Source organism: Elaeis guineensis, chromosome 15, assembly GCF_000442705.2.
Source record: "Elaeis guineensis isolate ETL-2024a chromosome 15, EG11, whole genome shotgun sequence".
In the NCBI taxonomy this organism is placed as follows: Eukaryota; Viridiplantae; Streptophyta; class Magnoliopsida; order Arecales; family Arecaceae; genus Elaeis; species Elaeis guineensis.
The window spans coordinates 56,531,958-56,558,024 of record NC_026007.2 but is presented as its reverse complement, the minus strand read 5'-3'; the positions used below and the strand labels follow the sequence as shown (position 1 = coordinate 56,558,024).

General features: G+C 35.5%; 1 protein-coding gene across 1 annotated transcript; it reads right to left on the bottom strand.

Moving 5' to 3' along the window:
• Positions 1-17,389: 17,389 nt before the first annotated feature.
• Positions 17,390-19,683, bottom strand: LOC105058058 (indole-3-acetic acid-amido synthetase GH3.8). The gene is made up of 3 exons (XM_010940836.4): positions 19,251-19,683; positions 19,018-19,119; positions 17,390-18,890 (listed from the first exon to the last, which is right to left on the bottom strand). Exons 1-3 carry the CDS (start codon positions 19,580-19,582, stop codon positions 17,513-17,515), a joined length of 1,812 nt encoding a protein of 603 aa, XP_010939138.2. The 5' UTR covers positions 19,583-19,683; the 3' UTR covers positions 17,390-17,512.
• Between the last annotated feature and the right edge of the window lie 6,384 nt (positions 19,684-26,067).

Below are 26,067 nucleotides of genomic sequence, written 5' to 3'. Positions count from 1 at the left end.
TACGGTATGGTAGGAACGGACTTCGATGGAATCCTATTCAACAGGTGAATTGCGGTTAACAAGGCATATCCTCAAAGATATAAAGGTAGATCAGTGAAGCTCATCATGGACCTCACCATATCTAATAGAATCCTGTTCCTCCTTTCGGATACCCCGTTGAGCTGAGGTATTCTAGGAGATGTCCATTGAGAGACTATACCGTTGTCCTTAAGATATCTCAAAAATTTTCGACTAAGGTATTCACCTCCTCGATCAGATCGAAAAACTTTAATGGGTTTACCTATTTATTTTTCTACTTCATGTCTGAATTTTTTGAATCTTTCAAAGATCTCAGACTTGTGTTTCATCAAATACATATACCCGTACCTAGACAGATCACTGATAAAAGTAATAAAGTAGGTATAACCACTCCTGACCTGTATATAAAATGGCCCACACACACGGTATGTACCAGGGTAAATAACTCAGTGGCCCTTTTTTCATGTTCTACAAAGGATAATTTGGCTATTTTTTTTCGAAGATAAAATTCGCAAGCTGAATACGACTCTGGATTAAGAAAGTCAAGGATCTCATCTTTTTCCAATCTGTTTATCCTGTCCTCTCCAATATGGTCTAGTCTATGGTGCCACAAATATTTCTGGTTAATTTCATCTCTGGATCTCTTTTGGCCTATGGTATTTACTATTTGTTTGTTTAATTTCATGTTCGTATCAACATGCAAGTGATAAAGACTGTCAATTAAAAGACCTCATGCAACTAATTTATTTCATAAATAAATAGAATAAAAATTTTTATTGAAACTAATTTTAAAACCTTCCTGTGCTAGCACAGATACAAAAATCAAATTCTGACTAACTACAGGAACATAATAATAGTCCTTTAAATCTAATCTAACACCAGACGATAATCGAAGAGGATAAGTGCCAATGGTCTCTGCAGCAACTTTTGCTCCATTGCCAATCCGAAAGATCATGTGACCTTCTCTCAACCTCCTACTTTCTATCAGATCCTGTATTGAGGTACATATATGAGTACTCGAGCTAGAGTCTAATACCCAACTAGAAGTAGAAAAAACTATAAAGTTAGATTCAATTACGAGTATACTTTTGGAAGGTTTATCATCTTTTTTGATCTTTAGGCTCTCCAGATATTTTGGACAATTCCTTCTCTAGTGGCCTTCAGCATGACAGTGAAAATATTTTCCTTTTGCTTCGATCTTATTAGGAACTTTCTTCTTTAGCCTGTTCTCCTTCTTCTGCTTCTTAGCAGATTTAACCTTCTTCTTCCCAGTAGACTTTCTCTTGGAAGAAGTTTATTCCATAGCGAGAACAGTGCCCCTTGAACTCTTTAAGATTCTCTCTGTAGTGACCAACAAGCTGACCAGTTTGGGTATAATGCAATCGACCTTGTTTGTTATAAAAATTTATAATAAATTGACTATATGAACTCATAAAGGATTGAAGGATCAGATCCATCTGTAATTCTTTTTGTATTTCTAATCTGATCTTCCCAAGCTCCTCAATGTCCTTGATCACTATCATACAGTGCTCATAGACTGACTGCCCTTCGTGCATCTTCAGATTGAAGAGTCTTTAGGACACCTCGAAGTGTGCTGTATGGCTCTGCTCATCATATAACTCTTGCAGATGAGTGATCATAGCCCTGACAGTAGGTATATGCTCATGCTGACTTTGCAACTCATTTGACATAGACGCCGGCACATAATACTTAACCTGATTATCTTCATCTGTCCACTTCTCAAAAGTAAATCTTTGCTCAACAGTAGGATGGTTTGGTAACACTATGGGTTTCTGATCGAGTGCATGACCTAGTATTTTGGAAGTCAAGACAATCCTGAGGTTTCTGAGTCAGTCTTTGTAATTTGTACTAGTCAAATGATTGGTTTCAAGGATGCGAGCTAGAGGGTTTGAGGCTGATATTGTTAATTATGAGAGTAAAAATTCTAGTTAGACTTTTATACTTAATTGTTATATTCACTTTTAGAGACTTTAAAATACAAATAATGACTTTCACTAATTTATCGAATCCCTTCACTTCTCAAAAAAAAAATAAAAATCCTAACGCGACAAAGGATTCTTTGTGGGTGCTGCGGTCCCACCGATGCCATACACCTCACCTAACAGTTATTGGTAACATGTACATCGATGCATAGGCAACTCTTTATCGAGATGCTTCTCTAAGCATATTGCAGTAATTTGATCTCTAAGTCATGTGGGCTCACCTAACAGTTATTGCCCACACTTCTTAGTTAAGCCCGATCCATCATTCACAAGCAGGTGTAAGGCCATCATTGGATCCCTTACCTAACAATTATTGGGTCCAATCCCATCCTTATCCTGGAGTAATTCTTTGCTAATAAAGTGGTTGCATATTTTCGATGCAACTAAACCACTATGACCAATCAAGAACAATCAATGCCAGTAGTATACTCGTACATCTACAACGATGGATAACTTATAGACTTAATATCTGTGAGGAGGTTTAGATTTAGATCTCATCTAATCAGTCATCATATGATCGATCTAATTGGCATGAGCTAAACCAAACTGCTAAGCAACCCAATTTAAGACCTAATCTTTCAAATTGATCAGGTAGGTCAAGATCGGTGGGGATTTTCCCGTTGCTTTTCTTAGACATCAATAAATTAATCAGATAAGTGAATGAAACTAATTAAATAATCACATATCAATTACTTATCTTAGACACCAATAGGTTAATTGGTACAAACAGATTAACTCAAACAAATCAGGCTTAAACCAATGAGCCGAATTAGGTCCTTAAGTTAATCGATTCTATATATGGGACTTAATCAATTTAATCAATAATAATTTAATGATCATTTAATTAATTGATCAGAACCTAATCAATATTTGACTTCATTCAAGTAATTACTTAATCAAATTAGACCCATATGACTTAAATCAAAAATCTTAAATGCAATCCTATTATATGACCTAATTTATTATTTTTTCATAACCAAAATCCTCATGCACAAACATAAATTTTAGATTCTAAAATTAAATTTTAAATCTAAATTCTTTACATGAAAGTAAGTTTTAAATCATAAAAATAATTTTTAGATTTAACATACAGACATATATCACATATATCATGTAAAATTCAGATCTAAATAAAATTCAAATGTACTACATGATATCATATATCACATATACTAGTCATGGATCATATCAAAAGTAATCTTATGATCTAAATATGTAATCACATATCTCATATATGAATTATAAATCAGGTCATATAAAATTTTAGATTCATGCATGTATCTACATATCATGTGAACATGAACTAGAAATAATTCTAGATCAAAATTTAGATCTATGCATGCTTTAACATATCAACTATATATTCTAAAATTAAATTTAAAATAAAATTTTAGATTTAAATATTCATCTATATATCTCATATATCAAAAAAAATTAGATTTTAAATTTTTTTTCAAAACATGTATGACAATTTCAGTAATATAAAATCCGTGGCTCTGATATAACTGTTGGAATTCGAGATTAGGGGTATGCATGTGTGTTTTAAAATTTTATTTTCTAAATATTATAGTGAAATATAAAATTAAAATATTTTTAATTTAAATTATGCATACATAAAAATATAAAACCACAAGAATCTAGTTCATGTGCAGAAATTGACATATGCTGAAATTCAGATTGTGATCCAATCGCATACCTATTTTGCAATCCTTTTCTTCAAATCTGGATTTGAAAGAGAAGATATTTTTTTCTAGCTGTATAAGTATCCCACCTCTATAGGTATTCACTCGGGATCAGTCTGAAACAATCCTCTTCAAATTAATTTTTTTTTTCTAAAAAAATTTAGCCTGCTGAATTTGAACGAAGCCTGGATCTCGATCAACACTTGATCTTTTTCTTTGATCTTCTTCTTTTTTCTTCTCTTACCTTTCTCCCTTGCTTTATGCTGCTACCAAACTCTGAAAATTAGCAATGGAGGGATGCCCAACAGCTTGTGCATGAGGAAGAAGTGGGATGTCCCAACTAGGTGGGACGTGTGGGATGCCAAGGGAGAAGAGAAAGGGAGAGGAAGAGAGGGCGTGGGCACCTCCTATGGGGTGTGTGGGATGCTAGTTAGATGCTAAAGGGATCTTAAGAGAGATTTCTTTAAATAGGCATGAGGGTTGAAATCTATTCAATCTCATAATACAAATCCTACTTACATTAGATTTTCTAATAACTTAAGTTATTCAACTTACATTAAGAATCCTATTAGGCGCCAACTCTTGGAGCCCTTTCACACCCCCTTTTACACCCAAGGGATGCCTCATATCAGATTAAAAGGTCCTCTAATCATAGGACATGCTCAACTTGATCCAATCAAGGTGGAGCTCCATAATAACTATCAAGAAAAATTAATTAGAGACTTGCACCCTAATTCAATTAATCCAAAATCTTAGATACATCCAACAATTAGAGTCAAATGAATCTTATTCATTTAGGTTATTAGCAGGTCATAAAATTTAAATTATCTTATCAAATAAGAAATCTAAATGGAAAGAAGAATTGGATCCAACCATGTGCTAGCAAGGTTACCTTGAATCCAATCAAAATTTTCTAAATCCAATTGATACTTCATAAACTCAATTACTAATTTCAGGCCTAATCCTTTTATTGTGTGATCCCATAAATTCAATTCTATCTGACAGTACAATATACAATGATTTCTATCAAAGTATCATTGAATTTTTTTTAATAAATTAGAATAATTTTACTCTAACTCATCAAAGATTATCGATCTAGAACAATCTTAGTGAGCTCTCATAATCTACTAGTGACACCTAACAATATATAGTGACAACCCAGTAGAACTGAAATGAACCTCTAGATGTAGTTAACGTGTGATTCAGTTCCTCTATCATGAGTTTCGACTTGCTGACAGGTCATGGATAAATCATCAAACCTCAACATCAGTCATATGATAGATTCGATTAGCTCAAGTCCAAATGTGATTTCTATGAAAACTTATTTCTATCAATCACACTACTATGGTCATAGATTCTTAGACTTAGACTTTCAAATCCCATAGGACTACTTCTCTTTATCAAGATTGATAGATTCCATCTTGATATGCATCCTACTTCTATAGTGGATCAACTATGGTCAATATCCACTATAAGGGCTTATTGAGATTCATGTTTATGTGTCAGTCAAACTTCAATAGCCTCACTACGAGTAGTAGAACAATCTCAGGTCAAAGGATCATTTACACAACTATAGCATCGAGATAATCATTGACGATTAAATAAAAATCTAAGTGATCTCTCGTATGGTCACGTTCAGTACTAGTTGTTGTCTAACAACTATCCACACTCATCGTCCAGTGTCTCTATACTGTAGATCAGAGACTCATCTATCCTGAAGGAAGCGATCTGTGTGTCAGTCTATCCAGATCGATCACCATCCTCATGATGATCCTATGATCGAAAGTATTTAAAAATTAAATACATATCTCTAATTCTCAAGATTTTGAGAATATGTGTCGAAAACTAATTCCATGGACGATTCAAGGACACATCACACTAGAATAAAAAATAAATTTACTCTTTTATTGATCAAATTAATGTAGTAAGTATAAAATTATATCCTAAATTTATTATAATGTGTCAGCCATATCGACTTCTAGGATATACATCTAACACTTGTTGATGTACTGAAATTATTATGGTTCGATGGCATTCATACTTTTGATGCATCGAAGAAGTAGAATTTTATAATGAAGGCTACATTGATGTGGATCATTAGTAATTTTTCTTCTTATGGGATGTTGTCAAGATAGAGCACTCATGGAAAGCTAGCATGCCCCGATTGCATAGAAAATATAAAATTATTTTAGTTTGAGCATGGTCATAAGTCCTACTAATTCGATTGTCATTGTCAATTTCTTCTCGAGCATCATCCTTTTCGAAAGCAATGAAATCCTCTGAAGTGAGTCTATGCCTCTGTTCTATAGTTTTAGAAGGAATACGATAGAAAAGGACCATATGCCCCAGCACCTTAATGGTATGGAAGTATTTCAGAGGATATCCCAATTGGACAAAGTCCCGTTTGGCATTAAATTTGACAAGCAGAAACTTCGGAGGTTTAGTACAACTCATAACTGGGTGAAGTGAAGCATCTTCTAAGAATTATCCTATTGATCCATCAATTTGATCTGTCATAACTTTGACATCATGCATATCGAGAAGAATATATTCAATAATATTTTTTACACTATTATGGATGCCTAAGGCAAGATGAAGGATAATCTCAAGGCTCGAGTAGACATAAAGAATATATACAAGTATCCTCTATTAGAGCTGGTTGAGGTGTCACCTGAGAAATTTTTGAAATCGAAAGCATCTTATATCTTAATAAGGGAGTAGCTGAAAAATGTTTGTAAATGGTGCAAGAGCCTTAAAATCCCATATGGTTATGCAAGCAATCTGACTCGATGCATCAATATCAAAGATTGTAGATATTATGGGCTAAAGAGTCATGACTGCCATGTATTCATGTAATAATTACTCCTATTGGCTTGACGTGATCTCCTTTCTAACTTCATATAAAATTTTTTAATCGAGCTTAGCCTTCTATTCAGAGATATTTGTGCTACTAAACGGTCCATCGATCACATCTCCAGTCTTAAGGCTAACAGTGTAGAGACCATATGCAAGTTGAAGAAGATATTTCCTCTCAGCTTATTTGACTCCATGGAGCACATCGTGATTCATCTAGCGTATAAAGCTAGGATGGAGGGTCCAATGCAGTATAGGTGGATCTATCCATTTGAAAGATACATGTACAGTCTCAAGAAGAAAGTGAAAAATAAGGCCTGAGTTGAAGATTCTATTGTGGAGGCTTATATCATATAAGAGATTTCAAATTTCAGTAGACACTACTTTAATCCCAGTGTGCAGACCAAACTGACTCAAGTGGATCGAAATGATGATGGTGGTGCTAAGAGATTAGAGTGGGAGATCTCAATATTTGTCTATCTCGCTCGAAAATTTGGGTACGAGATTCGTCAGATTTTCTTCGATACTAAACTTCGACAAATAGAGATATATATTTTGCTAAACTATACGGAGGTTGACCCATATATCCTATAAGTATTTATCATAATTTTAACTCTTTAATCACTTATTTCAGTATACTTATCTTATACATATTTAGGCAATATGATGAGATGCTGAAAGGAGAAAATTCGAGCATAAATGATGAAGAAATATCAATACAGCACTTAGAGAACTTTGCATGTTGGTTCTATCAATTGATAAACATCCATTATTATTTTATATATTTTATTTTTTTTAATTTATTCTTTTTATAACATGCAGGTCATTTAAGAGAGTGGGTCCATACCAACGAAGCTGAGACCATTACGTTATGGGTTTGAAAAATACGTAACATACTATAATGGCTGTAACATAAATAATTTTAAATTTCACACCCAGCAATATAAAAATTATAAAAGCACAATGAACAATGGTGTGTATATAAAAGGCAGCTGGTGGGAAGATAAGGTGGAGAGTGACTACTATGAAATCCTCGAAGAAGTGATTAAGATAAGCTACATTGGAGGTAATAGTGTCATTCTATTTAAGTGCCAATGGTTTGATACCGACAATGGTATGAAGGTTGATCTACGGTATAGGCTTATTGAAATCAAACATGGATCAAAAGCTTATATCAACAAGCTATTAGTACTAACTGCACAAACTACTCAAGTGTATTATACTCCTTTTCCATCAAAAAAAAAGGAAGGAAAGACTGGTAGGCTGTATGCAAAATTAAATCTTGAGCCATGGATTATGCACTCGAGGAAGAAGAAGAGATCCAATTATCAGAATGCTTTCAAGAGGATGAGATGTTAGGAGTCCATCAATCATTGGATGATGTGGAATTGCATGCTCCAAGAATTCTCCTATGTAAAGATGGCCAATATGAGGAGGTTGATCCAACTGAGATTGTTTTAAAGGACAATCTTTCTCAAGAAGGGGAAGAAGAAGAAGAGATGGAAGAAGAGGAAGAAGAAGAGAAGGAAGATTTCGAAGGATACCAAACATCTAAAGAGGCCGATGTGTAGTGCTAAGTATATAATTCTTGGATCATTTTAATTACTTATCTTGCATCATTTTAAATCTTACATTACCATCCATAATTATATAATTAATTTGGTGAATCTATTTATTTTTATTTTCAGAGAGCATACATCATGTCTTCCAGAGGTTGGAGCTACGTCAGTCGAGGACAAAGCTCTTGAGGAGAGAGTAATCATATGGCCAGCTCGCATAGCTCTACACCTCTTTCTCACCAGGCGTTAAACTCTGACACTTAATTTGTATATTTTTGTTTATGTTATTTTGTCATTTGTTCACTAATATAATATTCTTTGTATTAGATGTTTTGCGCTCAAATTTGGAGGATAGAGGGTCACCAGTGATCCCACAGTCACATGCAGTAGCGATCGTTGGCTCTCAAACATAGCACCATGATCGAGAACCCATCCGGCTCATGGCATCTCCGACTCAATCAGAGGATAGAAAGATCATCCATATCCAGAGCCGCTTGTAAGTACTACATGCTCAATTAATATGTTTAGAATTTAGTAATTTTAGAATTAATATTTATTCTTTGAAATCAATTTTACAGCATATTTAGAGAGCCTTCTACATCTCATGTCATTACCAGGATCATACATTGATTGATATCGGAACTGGTGAACAAGTTCTTGAGTTGGTCATTGGGAGCTCATGATGCTGCATGGAAGATGTTTCTGATAAGTCAAAACTAGTTTAATTTTTAATTTTTCAATACGTTGGTATTTTAATTACATATTAATATACACTTGCTTCTATCTTGTAAAAGTACTACCGATTCGAGACTCTTCAGAATGAGGAGGCTGTAAATAGGACCTTCGAGGAGGTGGCCATATGGAGGTTTCGAGATGACCTCTACAACCTCAGGCAGTCTGCCATCCAGCACACCGATTCCCAATCACTATCGGACTGGAGGTCCTTCATGGATCACTGGTTGCAAGCGGATACATGGTAGGCCCTCTGCGATTAGTGGAGCATCGAGGAGTACTCCAGTAGATAGCAGAGGGTCCAACAGAATTAAACCGTCCAACAGGATTTGATCAAGCACACGAGCAGCTCGATCGGCACACATATTGTGGCTGACAGATTGGTAAGAAATCTATACTAAAACTCTTCACTAAAACTATAAAAATTCTTATATGCATACTTTAATTAATTTAATTTTATTATTTACTTATTATAGACATGATAGCTGGGTCATCCACTAGAATAGCTGCAGTTGTGGGAGGCCACACACCAGTCTAGGAGGACTGGTGACTATTTGATTCTACGTCGCGACAGATCGCGGTAAGAACTTCAAATTTTATTTACTAATTAAGTTGTTACAGGATCTAATTTTTATATTAGAACTAATATATTTCTGAATTGTGTAGGTACGTTATGCAGAGTATATTGCTGAGAGATACGATAATGACCCATCTTCTCAGCCCCCCTTGACTTTGAGGGATGGCTCAACGCCACCGGGGGGGTGAGTAGAAGCCGGATCATAGGATTCGATCACAGCTTCGACCCTCCATCGGTTCGATATCCTTCGGCATTCTCACAGGCCTCGACATCCCAGATCTGGAGCGATGTGCACATGGAGAAGGTCGTACAGAGGCTTCTGAGCCAGCGACCTCAGAGCCTCTTGGATGCTATCTACGATATGGTCATGGAGGTTCTTCGAAACCCACAGTTGCATGATCGGTTAGGCTCATCATCCTAACCATCACATCAAGTAATTATATTATTAAATCCTTTTACTTGTTTTAAGTTTTCGTATTTAGAAACTATATATATTTAGGTTTGAATTCGAGAAAGGGATTTAGGGGCTCAAAATTCAATCTAACTATCCAATCGATAGGTCGGGGGTGTCTATAGCTCCATATTATCGAATAAAATATGTAAAAATAATCTGTTCAAAAATCAAAAGAATGTATCGAAAGATACACCTCCATAATCAAAACTTACTAATATTATTTTATTTTTTTCATTACAGGATGCTGGGATATTCGATTTTCATCCACCAACTGCTGGAGAGAAATAGGTGGACGAAGAGGTAGACGATAATAAGGATCAGATCTGATTTTTTTTTTATGTATCATATTTTTTTATACTAATTATAAAAAATATATAATTTATATTTTTAATATAATATAATTAATTTTTAATTTTTGATTATCATGTTATCTTTGGATTTTAATTATAACAGGTATTAAAAATCATAATTTATTATGATTAATTAAAATAAATTTTAAAAAATATTTTTATTGATTTAAAAAAAATAAAATTAATTATTACCAATGGTATTAATGATAAAAAATATCATGGCTAATATTTATTAGCGACAGTATTAACGATGATATCATCATCTCTAATATTTTTTAAAAAAATTATTTAATTTAAAAATTATAAAAAATTAGAAATAACATTAGCGACGATATTGTTTGTCGCTAATAATTATTAGCGATGGTATTAGCTATGAAAATACCATCGCTAATATTTTTTTAATTTTTTTTTAATAATTAGCGACGGAGTTCTTTTATTGCTAATACCGTCGCTAATAATCATATTAGCGATTGTAATATTTTTCATCACTAATAAGGATATTTAGCGATAAGATTTTTTCAGATTGACTGTTACGACGAAATTAGCGACGGTGATATTATTATTGATGGCTAGTAGACTATTAATGACGGTAAATAGCAGTCGCTAATAGTCCAAATTCTTGTGGTGTATCAATGCTAGATATATATTCAAATGTGGAAGACACATATCATTGAAAACATGGTGCATGTTACCGTCCTACTATTTTTACTAATCAAAATTTTAAAACAAGGTGGGAATTACTAAAATTTGTTTCTTTTTTCTTTCTAGTAAATCGGATAAATTAAACTAAATGCATATAAATCCATCCATGAGAATCAATAGATAAAATATTTAAAAAGAATCAAAAAAATATCATAAAATCTAATAAAGTAAAATCTATATGATTGGCCACATAAGACACTATTTAGTGTCACATCCCGAACTCAACACCTAAGTTAGCTACACGATACAGCCATATGAATCCTAGAGCAAAATCCTAAAGATCATGTAAGGTCCTAAAAATCATTACAACCTTAATATCTATAAATAATGATGATCTAATTTCATAATAAATTTGAACAATTATAAAATTTAATCGTCCAACCAATATCAGTGATATTTTATCTATCAATCCTTTCAACCATGATCCCATCCATAGCTAAGTCTAAGTATCCTATAACTTTAAAAAAGAAAAGAAAAGGAAGGGATTGTGAGTTTTGCAGTTCAGTAAAAATTTCTGCATATCTATACCAATGTAATAATATAATTTAAAAATAGTAATAAGCAATATCAAAGTAAAATGATAAAGCATGAATCTCATATCTAAAATCCAAAATAACTCAAACATCCATATAAATATGCATCAAATATTTATCTTATCAAAAGACATATTTTAATACACCAACAAATAAATCCTTTTATTCAATATTAGTTTCATGGGTTTAATTTGTCATTTGTTTCTTATATCATAATTCTAGATTTCTTAATCTTTTTCTTTCCATCTTTGGACTAGCCAAGATCATGCTCTAATATATCTAATCAAATTCCCATGCATAAGTCTATGAAGTCTATCCAAGATATAAACTCCTAGAGGCTTTCTCAGATATAAGCTCCTAGAGGCTATCCCATGCATAAGCTTATGGAGGCTGTCTCAGGCATAAACTTCTGGCCTGCTATCTCAGGAATAAGCTCTTAGAGGCTATCCCATGCATCAGTCCATGAAGACTATCTCAAGCATAAGCTCCTAATCGGCTATCCCATGTATAAGCTCCTAGAGACTATCCATATGATAAAGTTAGTCCAAACTATATCTTTTTCATCTAATTATTATGTTGATTTCAACAAATAAATTTTAATTCATAATATAATCAAGATAAGTATATCATAACCATATAATTATATGATCAGTCTCTAATACACATATTATAGTCAATACATAATGTACTCATGCCAAAAAAATATATATAAGAACAATAGTATCTTAAGAAAAGACAAATCCATCAAGGTGAATCTAATGATATAAATAGTGATCATATACAGAGATTTTTACCTCTATTGATGATAAACTTGGTTGCTATTATTTACTAGTCCATGCTTAGTATGTCCAATCAATCGATATAATTCGAACTCATCTTCAATCAACCATCGTATAAGAAAATAATAAATTATTGCTAGTGTCTCAATTTTAAAGTTCTAATATCCAAATCACTCTTGAATATAATTTTACCTATCCTACCTAATTCAAGAGATCAAATAAATAACTAAGAAATCAGGATTTTATTTTGGATGGAGAGTTAGAGAGTATAATTCTCCCTTATCATTTCTTGCCCGGTTGATGACATCCCCATACAAAATCAGTGTTGATCATGAAAGAAGATTAGCATAAGAAAGATGAGACTAGCTAAGTAGCTGACATCTAGTGGCCCTAATCAATCAGAATAAAGTAACCAAATTCTTCATATCAATAAATGGGTGTCCAATCAAGACCGAGGTAATAATTGAGAGATTGTTGATTATAGGTCTATGGATAGCCAACAAAACTCAGGATGGAGGTTGACAAGATAGATGACCACTTGCAATGTTGGTCTAGGACCCCTCATTGGGGTCAACCTAATATCCATAATTTATGAATTCTCAACCCTCAACTGCATCCAATAAACTATGTCGAGAGAGTAGAGAGAGAAAGAGGAGAAATAAAAGAGAAGGTAGGGAGAGGAGAAAAAGAAGAGAGAGAAAAAAGAAAGTTCTCTTCTTCTTCCTCCTCAAAATAGGAAACCTCATCCCTCTTCTCAAACCAAAGCATGGCTGGCAACTAGGGTGGTAGTGGCCTAGGGTGGTGGTGGCTTAAGACACTTTTCAGCTATAATGTCACTAGCAACGGTGGTCGACCAGCAACCAGAAGATGAGCAAAACAAGAAAGAGACCAAGGATAATCATGAAAAATTTGGCCTACATCATGGCTGTGCCCCTAACCATTGGTCATACTCCCATGTATGACTTCAGGAAACTCTGCAAGACAGAAATCTAATCAAACTGGCAGTCGATGGTGGTAAAAAAGAGAAAGGGATTGAAACAGAGCACTCCTATTCAAAAAGGTTTCTGGTGACTCGCAGGCTTCAAACGAGGTGAGACAGCAACTATAAGACCAAGAAAGAGAGGGGATCAAGGGCTTAGTCCTTACGTAAGTCTAATGAGACCAAGAAGGTGATTCATTGATCTTTTTCGGTGAGAATCCAAGGATAAAATCATAACAAAAAGCTTAGAATCGATGGTAATTTCTCATGATTTTCTAGTGGTGGAGTCCATAGGAGTGGTGAGTCTTTTATAGACAAGGTCTTAGGGCTTTATCTTGGTTTCCAGCTTGTCCTAGGACTTAATTTCATCGAAGTCAGGAGAGGAAGAAGACTCCAGTTAGGAGTCTGCTTTTTTTGGGAGTACATGCCAAGCACATGTGCGAGAGATGGGCCAAATCCCTTTTCAGGCCAGTCTAATAAGACTTGAGTCTTTACATTTAGTAAATCACATTATTAGCTTTCATCATTCCTCCAAAATCAATTTTAATTATTCTAAATTTTATTAACTATTGACTTATTTCGATCCGATCTTTTATCCCATCGAGATATTTTACCTTCTAGTAGATTTTTCGTTGGATATCCAGAAAGGTCAAAAGAATATATAGTCTAATATCCATCTCATGCATTGCAAATATTAACAACTACTAAGAGATTCAAAATGATTAGTACTAATTTATTTTGATTTTTTGTAATATGAATATTGTCCTTATTAGGAGTGTTGGGAGATATTTTATTATTTTCATAGATTTTGTTATCGATACCTAATCAAAACAATGGATGGCAAATTTAAAGCTTAATTATAAAAAATGAGGTAGAAAAGAAATTAGAAAGAAAAATAAAAATCCTTAGATTAGACAGTAAAAGAGAGAACCTCTCAAGAGAGTTCTCTCAGCTTTGTGAGGATCGTTGTGTAATTCATGAAGTGTGATGACTTCTCGTGATCCTCAATCTAATACGTAGCAAAGAGGAACAACAGAATACTAATTGGCATGGTTAATTCCATATTATGAAGCTCAGGTTTATAAGAGAACTTGTGGGGAGAAAACCTTTTAATAATTGTCACATTCTTGATAGAATTCCTTTTAAAGGTTGTGAGGTGATACCATATATATGAAGGGTGAAAGGATAGGAAGCATAATTTGGCTAACTTTAAGATGTGGGAATGTCTTGCAAGTTTAGACATACCCCAAGTTGAAAAGAGAAAGCTAGGACTCTAATGTATAGACATGTGTGTTTAAGCTATGCCCAAAATAATTCAGCCTATAGATTATTACTGATCAAATCTATATGCAGTGATTTTTAATAATCACCTAATTGAATCTAAGGATAATTCTTTCTTTGAAAATATATGTTTTATCCAAACTAAACTACCTATACACCCTAGGTCTGAATTTTTCATAAGTTTACCATCTCCTGGTAACCCTAGTGTTAAAAATTATGCAGAGGAATCTAGAAGCAAGATACCTCGAGTAGAAAAAGATTTTATAACTAATTTCATTGTGTATTTGATGATGAATCTCCCCTATTAAAAATGAGATAGATTTTATCCTCTGTCAAGTTAGGATTGTGTGAATTGTCTGCTGGTTACAAACCTATGGGGTACAGGTGGCTATATAGGAAGAATTTGAGGATTGATGGAACAATAGCAAGGTTTAGGGCAAGGTTTATTACTAATAGGTATAGCCAAAAGGAGGTGCAAATTACTTTGAAACCTATTCTTTAGTGACCAAAACCACCACAATTCAATGCCAATAGACTGCCAAATGTAAACTCAAAGTCCATCAAATGGACAACTGAGGTTCACTAACAGAGAGTTAGATGAGAAGATTTATATGGAGTACTTAGAGGAATTTAGAGTTCTTGGACCAGAGAACAAGATTTATATGCTCATCACGTTCTTAATTATATGGACTAAAACAAGCCTCAAAACAATAGCATCAAAAGCTCGACCAGATGATCTTGTCCACTTAACTTGTTATCAATAAGTTAGATAAATGTGCACATACTAGATTTAATGATAAGGATGGGGTAATCCTTTATTTTTATATAAATGATATGTATTGATTTCTGGAACTAACTTGAATGTAATAGATGACACCAAATGTTTCCTTTCTAACAATTTTGATATGGATGATTTGGATGAGATTGATGTGATTTTTATCATGAAATTATAATGAACATGTTATAGTGCTAAGTCAATCTCACTATGTTGAGAATTCCGCTCCAGACATTTAATCATTATGAGCATAAACATGTTTCTACTCCATACAATTAAAAAAAGGCTATTACCAAATTATTGAGTCAACGAATTATCTTGCTATCTTTTTGAGACCTAATATTACATAGCTCATATAATGAGTGCATACACTTCCAAATTCCGATCCTGGTCAAATTTGTTGGACTGTACTTGATAGAGTATTAAGATATCTTAGGGGAGTCATAGATCATGGTAACCGCTTTACTGATTCTTGAATGGTGTAGTGATGCTAATTGAGTCTTCAACTTAGATAATAGTAAATCTATAAGTGGATATGTATTCATTTTGGAAGTTGCTATTGTCTTTTAGAGATTAGCTAAGCAAAATATTAATTCGACCAAGCAAACAGAGTTAGTAGCTCTTAATACAACCAATAGTGAGACAAAACTTAAGGATATAATATTAATAAATCTTGCCCTCTTGGCCAAGCTAATTCTAGCTATCTCAATGCACTATGATTACTGAGCAACTATAGCTGAGGTTAACAGTGATAGACAAAATAGGAGTAACAGGCTCTGTGGAATTCATGTATGTATATCTTAAGATCTTAAGAAAAATAGCGTAGTTGCATTGAATTTTATATTAAAGCTATTAAAAATATTACAAATTCCTCTTGGTAAAGGGTGAGCCCAAAGGCTGATCCAAGATTCATGGAGGATGATGGGATTGAAGCTCATATTTAGTCACCAATAGTAGCAACCTAACCTATTGATAGGAGATTACCAAAAAAATAGGTTCAATGGATAAAAATTGAGTAACTGGTAAGAACACCGAGTTGGAGCTTCACTTCATATGCCTTCTCTATAATGCTAATTCTTGACTGCAAAAGATAGAGAAAGTACATATATAAATTCTAAATGAGTTCAAATCCTATAACTTTAACACATTATTTATTGTAAGATATGTCTCGAGAGCTTAGCTATATGAGTGTGGTTGTAAGGTCACTACCTATGAGTGTCAAGCTAATTTCTTGGAGCACTCATGAGAACCAAGGTACATGTGTAGGACCATTAAAGTCAGCATTGAATGATCCAAGCTCTGTAGCCTTGTTCCATGCACTTGACTTGATAAATCTTGCACTTTTAAGTCTAAAGGTTGGATCTTGTGCAGCGTGTGCTTTGCAGATTCAAATATAGAAGACACATATCATCGAAGATATGGTGCGCACTGTCGCCCTCCTATTTTACTAACTAAAATTTTAAAATAAGGTGGGGATTAGTAAATTTGATTCCTTTTTCTTTCTAGTAAATCTGATAAATTAAACTAAATGAGGATAAATCCATCAATAAGAATCAATAAATAAAATATTAAGAAAAGAATGAAAAAAATGTGCCGTAGAATCTGCTAAAGTAGAATATATCTGATTGACCACGTAAGATGCAATTCAATCAATTATACCATCAGCTTTCATTATTCTTCTAAAATAAATTTTAGTTCTTCTGAATTTTATCTCCATGTTGACTTATTTCGACCCGGTCTTTTATCCCGTCGAGATGCTTTTGATGCTAATCTAACGTGCCTCTGCCCACCTTCCAATCCAATGGACCCTGGGTTTTGGAACGTTACGACCGGGGGCTGTATTTATCTCAACTCTCCCTTCCAAGGATTATCAAAAGATTTACCCAAAATAAAACAAATCAAAAGACAGGAGGCTTGCCAATTAGAAAACGACTTCCTAGTTTTCTGAATACTTATTAGTTATCTATTTCTTGGGACGACTGCCATGCACATCGTCTGGATCGACTTGTTCACACGAGTGGATTGTTTGATGCAAGGGATCGTCGTACGCTGGGGTTGGCCACTAGCATGCACTTCGAGGGGTGTGATCACTCACAGGAAAGTATTTGAGGATCCTCCAAACCATTTCTTTATTTCCTTCCAACTACTAGTTTTATTTAGTTTCATTTCCTGTTTCCTTTTTTGTAACGAAAGGAAAATAGGTTGGTCGTCTCCAAAGGAGGTTCTTCCCATGTTCTAGCCGGACCGATGAGGGGACCAGTTAGGCAGGGCCGGGCTGAAGTGACCCGAGACCACCCGGGAGTCGAGCAGCTCCAGGATGGGTGGGAAGTTGACGCAGCGAGGGACCTTGTACTGGTTGATGGATGCCCCTCTCGAGATGGCGTAGTCCATGAGCTCTTCGAAGGTCCCTCCCCTCACCACCCGGATCTCCAGAGGCCCGATCGACCCGTCCGCCACCCGGCTCTGCCGGTACACCGTGTTCAGCGCCTCCTCCATCGCCAGGCAGCAACGCTCCATCACCTCCCCACCCGGCATCATCCCTCGAGTGGAGCCCTTGACCAGGAGCTCCCAGTAGATGACGTAGTGCCCCGGTATGGTCTTGGTGAAGGCGTGGCTGGTGTATTCCACCACTGTGGCGTTGTACGGCTCGAGAAGCCTCGACGCGTTCTCCACCGCCTTCTGGAGCTCCGCCTCGTCGGTCTTGTCCGCCTCGATGCTGAGCAGCACGTTCTTTCGCCGCACGAAGCGGAACTGAGGGGCCGCGTTGTGGAAACCGGTCACCCGGAGGATGTCGCCGATCCGGTACCGGTAGAGCCCTGCGTAGGTGGTGATCACCAGCTCGTACTCTTTCCCGACTTCCAAGCGGGCCAGGTCGACGAGATGGACGTCGCCCTCGCCCTTGTACGCGGCGGCCAGCTCTATTGGGAGGAACTCGAAGTAGGCCATGTTGGGCATGATGGTATAGGAGACCTCGGAGGGCTTGCACATGGGCCGCAGGTTGAGCCCGAAGTAGCACTCGGAGGAGGCGTACATGGTGCACGCCATGGGGAGCCCCCCGCTGTAGAACTCCAAGGTGGGGATGTACTGCGCCATGGCCCCCGTCACGATCACGTCCAGATATTTGGTGCTTGGCCAGATCCGGGTTATGATCCCGGCCCACTCCCCCGTTGAGCACTCGCCTCTGATGAACTCGGCCAGCTCTGGGTCAGGTTTCAGGATGTCGGTGACCGAGTCCCGGACCGAGGGATCGGTGATCTTGGGGCTGAGAGAGCCGGCGGCGATGTCCTGAGCGAGCTCCTCCCAGTGGAGTTGGAGGAAGCGGATGGCGCGGAGGAGGCCGGAGGCGAAGACGGCGCCGACGCGGAGGACTTCGAGGCGGTGGAGGAGGCCGCAGAGCATTTGGACGTACATGCTCTGGAAGGAGTCAGCGCAGAGGATGGCGGGGGTAGGGCTGGTGATGACGTTGTAGGGGTCGTATGGCCGGCTCTTGAAGTGCTCGCTCTTGTAGTAGCTCGTCAGCACCGGCCGCGCCAACAGTCCGCCGGGAGTCTTGGTCTCCGACTTCACGAAGTAAAAGTAGAGGGCCTTCCCCTTGTCCAGTCCCGGCACGTAGCTGGTCCATATATATAAATTAAGTGTCAAAAAATAGCGGATTATTACAACGAAAACTCAGTCTAATGATTCTTATTGTTATCGTCAATTAATTGATTGGTAAGATAAGTAGGGAAGATTTGACTAACAGGTTCATGACGGGAGTGAGAAGGCTGTAGAGGAGCTGCCGGCGGTCCAGCTCTTCTTTGATGGTAGGCATCAGCTTCCGTTCACCGGCCGATGTCCCGGAGCTACAAGACACAATAATATCAATTAACCCGTACGAAGCGCATGTCACTACTTTTCGGCAGCAAAAAAAAAATCTCGATGCCAAATTTATTAATAATACTTGCAATTAACTAGATAATTAACAAATACACACCTCGTGAGGAATTCGGAGATGGGGAGGGCGGAGAGGATGGGAGAGCAGTCTCCGTTGGCGATGCGCTGGATCTCCGGCTGGAGGTCCTTATAGGTGACCATGGGGATCTTAGCCTTAAAGGTGGCACGGTCGGTGGCACTGCCAAGCTTGTACCTCTGGACGTACTCGGTCTCGGCGTTCCGGCTAAGGATCTCGGCCAGCACCTTCTCCTGGACCGTGTCCGCGTTGGCGGTCATCTCATCGATAAAACGGAGCTTCTCGGCATCTTTCTCGTTCGTGGCCGGGCCGAGGGATGTGGAGGACGTGGTGGGGATGGGGGTTTCCACGGCCATTTGGTTTATTAATCTTTGCTTGGTACGAGCAGCAACAGCTGGGGTGGAGAGAGGGGAGAGGAATCAAGAGGCCGTAATGGGGATGGAGAGAGCTCTGGCTAGGATGGGGGAGTATTTATAGATGGGAGGAGTGGGGAGGTCGAGATCATATCATGGTCCACCGAACGGACGAACGAGGATGGCCCAAGGAAATCTTTAGACTTGTAGGGCTGAGACCCGACAACGTGGGCCCCGCTTCGGCGTCCCGTTACGGACACAATCCGACATCGAGGCCCCCTATCCTCCACGTAGGATTATGCCAGGTCGGCATGTATTGTCGTCCACCTCGACTTAGTGGCGCGTGGCGAGCTCCGGGCGTTCGGGGTTGCGGTCCGACGGTGCGGTGCCGGCGGGCGAGGCAGCTGGGTTTCGTGTCCTTGGACGGCCTGGCAAGAGCTGGATGAGCACCGGACTGGATTTACTCGAATGGGGGTGTTGATGACGTCTCTTTGTTGGTCGAGAAGAGAGGATAGCACAGCGTAGAGGATAGAAGAATATATTGGATGCACAAAGTGGCATCTTCTTCTTTTTTTTTTTTAAATAATATATATATATATATATATATATATATATATATATATATATATATATATATATATATAATTATCCATAGACAAAAATTCTTCTTCTAAAGATTCATAGTGTAGCTTCTATCCCAAAAAAAAAAAAAAAAGATTTATAATGCAGACCTTATTCTAGGCGTATATATTGATGTACGAGCACAAGAGTTACACTTGTGGGAGACATAAAGCAGCCGTCCAACAATTTTGTAATATTATGTGATGAGTGCTTCAAAATGGTTGATTGCTGATTCGGATCCTAACTAACCTTTAATTTATGGCTAGGTATGTGAGGGCTCCATTGTTAGTTATAGTAGTAAAGTCTTGTCCTAGTGATTGCATAGCTCATATTAATGAACTTATCTACTTGAAATTACAAATGGTTCGCACATAGTCCTCAATTAGCAAGGGAATCAACAAAGACAAAAATAAAGCTTTTCAAATGCATCAATTGTAGATATGCAGGAATTTTCAAACTCAAGGTATATTTTAGTGTTCAATAACGTTACATGTTTTACCAAGTAGTGCAATTTCTTTAGCGCGAAAGCCTTCTGTAAGTGTGCACATCAAAAAAAGGGAGACAGAATTTTTTTTTAAAAAAAAAAAAGAGCAATAAAGGTGATGCATTGAGGACTATTCTGTTGCCTCTCTTTGATATATTGTGTGATATCAAGTGTAGCCTGTCAAGAGCAGCAACATGGAAATTATACATCGCTAGCTTATGCAATTTTTGTAAAAGATTTGAATGTTACAAACTTGTTTCTTCTTCACTTTTGATGGTTTCTTTAAATTATTATCAATTATTTGATTAGCCAAATCCATGAAAGATTACAGCGTACCACATATATATACTTGAGTGCCCATGAACATGGACTCATGATGTCGAAAGACACCAAAAGTAACGTTACGGTGAAAACCACTTGCATCTGAGATTTTTTTTTTTTTTTTACTTTTTGATCCCAACAGTAAAGAAAATTCATTTTAAGATTGATCAATGATCCATTTCATGTAAAAATTTATCTGATAGCCATGGTGTTTGGTGAGAGGAGTGCTAATAAGTGCAAGCATCATGCCAATGAGAATATGGGGCTATCTTTTGATTTTGCCATAACGTTGAGAATATGGGGCTATCTTTTGATTTTGCCATGACGTTTATATATGCTGCCAACTTTCTTTCTGCATCATTCCTACAAGCCTATCCTCAATTTCCTTGCATAACAATTGTGAATACATATAGAAATGGATGACTATATGTGCAGGCGAATGCAAATGGAAGAATCAATGCCAATTTCGGAGCTTCCATGCACGTTCTTGTAAGATAGATTTCTCTATCATGCAGTATGTGTAAACAAAGTTGTTCAATGAAAGATTTAGTTTTAATCACAAGTTGCGGTTCCACACATCATCTACACCCGCATCCTTGATAAATTATTCTCTCACATATACTATACAACATGTGACCCTCAAACTCGCATCTTAGCTGCTGAAATATCCTCCTCCTTTCCTCAATGGAAGAACAAAACCTTTTATCACCTGCTTTGAATTAATCATGATGTAAACACCCATCAATAAATCCATCGGTCCATTAGTAATTTAGTTTTCTTGATGTGACAGGAATCTAGTGAACTAGTCAAAGTTGATCATAGGCAAATGTCCATGGCTGCTACACTAGATCACACTAGGTCGAATAATTTATAAACCTCTATACTAATTCATGCTTCAGATGTACCTTACGCTAGACTAGTAGTTGCAATTACTATGGCTAAACAATAAAAAACAAAGGTAGCTAGGTTCCACTGGTTAACATAATTTAAGTATTCAATTATGTTGTTCATAGATAATGGCTTAGCCTACTTATATGTCTGTGTTTGGATTCAAAACTCTAGGGAACACTAGTCCATCAGCTGAGGGACCATGGTGGGCCAAAGTTTAGACCATCTCCTGATGGCGAACTTAGTATATGTAGGGCAGATGGGAGCCAGAAAGTCCAGCAGGGTCATTTTTTCTCCTCCAAAAAGATGATGGAGGTGCGAGGGACACAGCCTGTGGCTATGTACAAATATGCACGAGAAACTTGCTTTAGAGTTTAGAGGCAGAAATCAAGCTGCCGCAAGTCAATTACGGTCTGCATTCATGCCACGTTTGATCGACTCTTCTTTCAAACGCCCTGCTTTGCCAGCATTGATTCTTGGGCGGCCACTTTGTACCGACCTTCGTCTTACCGAACCATCCTTTCTCCATGTTTACACTACCAGGAAACTTCCTTTATCCTTCCTTTCTTATTTGATAAAGACCATCTTTACTTTATGCAGCCTCACAATCACGTCATACTTTAGACTTGGGAAAAATAGACATGCTTTATCAATAAAGACGAATGATAGGCAGACAATCTGAGGTTTTCTTTTTCTTTTTCTTTTTTCGAAAGAGCACTGCAGGCTCAAAAGATATCTCAAACCAAATGCTTGCATGGCAGGTGAGAAAGGAATGTTGATATTAGATATTTTTAAAATAATATAAGTCTTAGTGCTTCATTTTATATCTCAATTCAATCAATTGTAGTAGTGGTTGGTCAGTTGGTGTCTTTTCCAAAACATCGTGAGTTCCAAACCTTTGGCTTATTGGTTTAACCTGTAATTAGTGCAAAATGTAATCCAAAATGACAGTACCGTACATCTTGAAGTTATCTTTATTTTTAAATTTTTCATCTCTATTATCAAATTAGAGCATTTTGAAAAAAAAAATTTTAAATAGCAAAAGAAGATGCGCTTCGTCCCATAGCCGACACAAGCGGGATAATGATGACTACGTACATATGTAGATAACATATTCTGAATGGGATATCAGATGCGCTCTTCAATACCTAGCTGCTATAAAAGAATTATGTGAGAAATTTGAACGAAAATATATGTTAGAGGATGCAATCAGTAAGAAGTCTTTGTTAGTAGATTTAATAATTATAAGATGGTTAATGATAGATCTGTTATGAAATAGTTGCATGAGATAGAATGTATTCTTAATAGATATAAGTTGCATAACATGCATATGGATGAAATCATAATTATATCCTCTATTATTAATAAACTTCATCCATCATGGAAAGACTTTAAAATAAGTCTAAAATATAATAAAGAGGATATCTCTTTAAAAGACTTGGCTAGCCATCTTCGTATTGAGGAGGAATTAATACCATAAGCAAGATGAAAATAAAAAGCAAAATACTCATGTTACCAAATTCCATATGGGGAAGGAAAGTCAGATTAGCAAACCTATAAAGAAAAGAGTCTATCAATCTACCATTACACATAAAAATAGAACAAAGGTGTATGCTTTCATTGTGGAAAACCCGGACACCATAAAGCAGAATACCATCTTCTTAAAAAGAATGGTGCACCACAACAAAAGAAAACTTTATTGCAATAATATCGAAAATTAATATTCTTAAAGATGATGAAGCTTGGTAGATTCATTCTAGCACAACTAGACATGTATGCAAGGATAAGAATATGTTCAAGAAATATAAACCAGTAAAAGATGGAAGTATCCTCTACATGAGAAACTCATCCACTATACAAGTCAAAGGGGAAAAGAATCATAGAACTGGAATTCATTTATGAAAACATACTTACTTTTAATAATATATATTATGTACCAGAAGTTAGAAAAAATTTTGTTTTTGATAGTCTTCTTAACAAGTTTAGATTCAAATTAGTGTTTGAGACAGGTAAATTTATTGTCCAAGGATGAAATCTTTATAGAAAAAGCTATATGTATGAGGGCATGTTTAAGCTTAATATTAATAAGAACAAAATTTTTTGTATTTATATTATTGATGCTTTTTATTTATGGCATAATTGTTTAGGTCATGTAAATTTTAGAAGTATACATGATATGGTTAAACTTGATTTAATTTCACACTTTGATGAAAATAGTGATAAATTTAAAACATGCATGCTTGCTAAGATTATTAAAATCCTTTTTCTAAAGGCAAAATATGCACAAAATTACTTGAATTAGTATATAGTGATATGTGTGATTTGCATAATACACCAACCATATGAAGAAAGAAATACTTTGTAACTTTTATACATGATTATTCTAGATATTATTATATTTATTTATTGTATTCTAAAAATAAAGTATTAAAAAATTTAAGATTTATAAGTCTGAAGTAGAATTGTATGGTAAAACTTTCATTAAAAATTTTAGATCTGATAAAGGAGGTGAATATTATGGTCCTAGTTATTCTGAATCTATTGAAATTGTTCATAAAACTTCTACTCCTTATACACCACAATAGAATAGTGTGACAAAACGAAAAAATATGATGCTTATAAAAATGATTAATGCAATATTTTTCAATTTGGATTTAAATCAAGATTTTTGAGGTGAAGCTTTGCTTACAGCTTGTCATATATTAAATAGAGTTTCTAATAAAAGAAGCAATGCAACCCTATATGAACTCTAGAAGAAAAAGAAGCCTAACCTAAACTACTTAAGAGTTTTGGGAATGTAGGGCTATTGTAAGGATTCCTGAATCCAAAAAGAGAAAGTTAGATGCAAGAGAAATTGAATGCATATTTCTAGGACGTGTAAAATAGTAAGACATATAGATTCATGATAATAGAACATAATGACTCATTAGCAGTCAATATTGTGATTGAGTCAAGAAATATCATATTTAATAAAAATAGATTTAATTTAATTTCTAGACCTAAAAAACATATTCATCTTTCAGAAGAAAATGATAAAAAAAAAAAATCTTGAACCTAGAAAAAGTAAAAGAGTTAGAAAAGCAAAAACTTTTGGATTGAATTTTTTTATCTTCCTAGTGAAAGGGACTAGAGAATCCTTTAGTAAGCATACGCCATATTGTTTTAACATAGAAGTAGACCCTATAACTTATAAAGAGGCAATGAAATCTCAAGATGCTATTTTTTGAAAAGAAGTTATTAATAAAGAAATAGATTCTATTATGGGTAATAATACATGAAAATTAGTTAATCTCCCATCAGGTTCTAAGCCAATTGATTGTAAATGGATTTTTAAGAAGAAAATGAAACTATGTGGAACTATGGATAAATTCAAAGCTAGATTAGTAGCTAAAGGCTTTGTCAAAAATAAAGAATTGATTATTTTGATATATATGCACCAATAGCAAGGATTGCAATTATTAGATTATTAATTTTTTTTATCTATTTATAAGTTGGTTATTCATCAAATGGATATAAAAATTATATTTTTAAATGATGAATTAGATGAAGAAGTATATATGAAATAATCTGAGAGATTTGTAGTTCCTAGATAAGAATATAAAGTGTGTAAATTTATTAAGTCTTTATATAGATTAAAACAAGCTCTTAAGAAATGATATCAAAAATTTGATCAAATCATACTTGCTAATAGTTATAAAATAAATGAGTCTAATAAATATGTATATAGTAAATCTACTAATGGAAAAGGTATTTTTATTTGTTTAGATGATATGTTAATTTTTGGTACTGATTTAGAACAAGTTGAGATTACTAAAAGATTTTTATCTTATAATTTTTCTATGAAAGATATGGATGTGGCTGATGTTATACTAGGAATGAGAATTCTTAGAGATAATAATAGTTTAATGTTATCTCAATCTCATTATATAAAAAAAATATTGAAAAATTTTAATTATTTAAATTATGTTCCTGCATCAACATCTTTTGATCCTAATCTTAAATTAGTTTTAAATACTACTAGACATGTTATACAATTAAAATATGCAAAAGTTATTGGATGCTTGATGTATGCTATGACATGTACAAGAGCTGACATTGCTTTTACTATTGAAAAGTTATACAAGTAGTCCAAGTAATTTATATTGACATGCTATATGTAGAGTTCTAAAACACT

What these genes read in the sequence shown, in the direction of transcription:
- LOC105058058 (XM_010940836.4), bottom strand. Translation starts at nt 19,582, where the DNA reads ATGGCCGTGGAAACCCCCATCCCCACCACGTCCTCCACATCCCTCGGC. An exon ending in ATCTCCGAATTCCTCACGAG is followed by an intron (nt 19,120 to 19,250) that starts GTGTGTATTTGT and finishes TGTGTCTTGTAG; the next exon opens with CTCCGGGACATCGGCCGGTG. An exon ending in CTCACTCCCGTCATGAACCT is followed by an intron (nt 18,891 to 19,017) that starts GTTAGTCAAATC and finishes TATATGGACCAG; the next exon opens with CTACGTGCCGGGACTGGACA.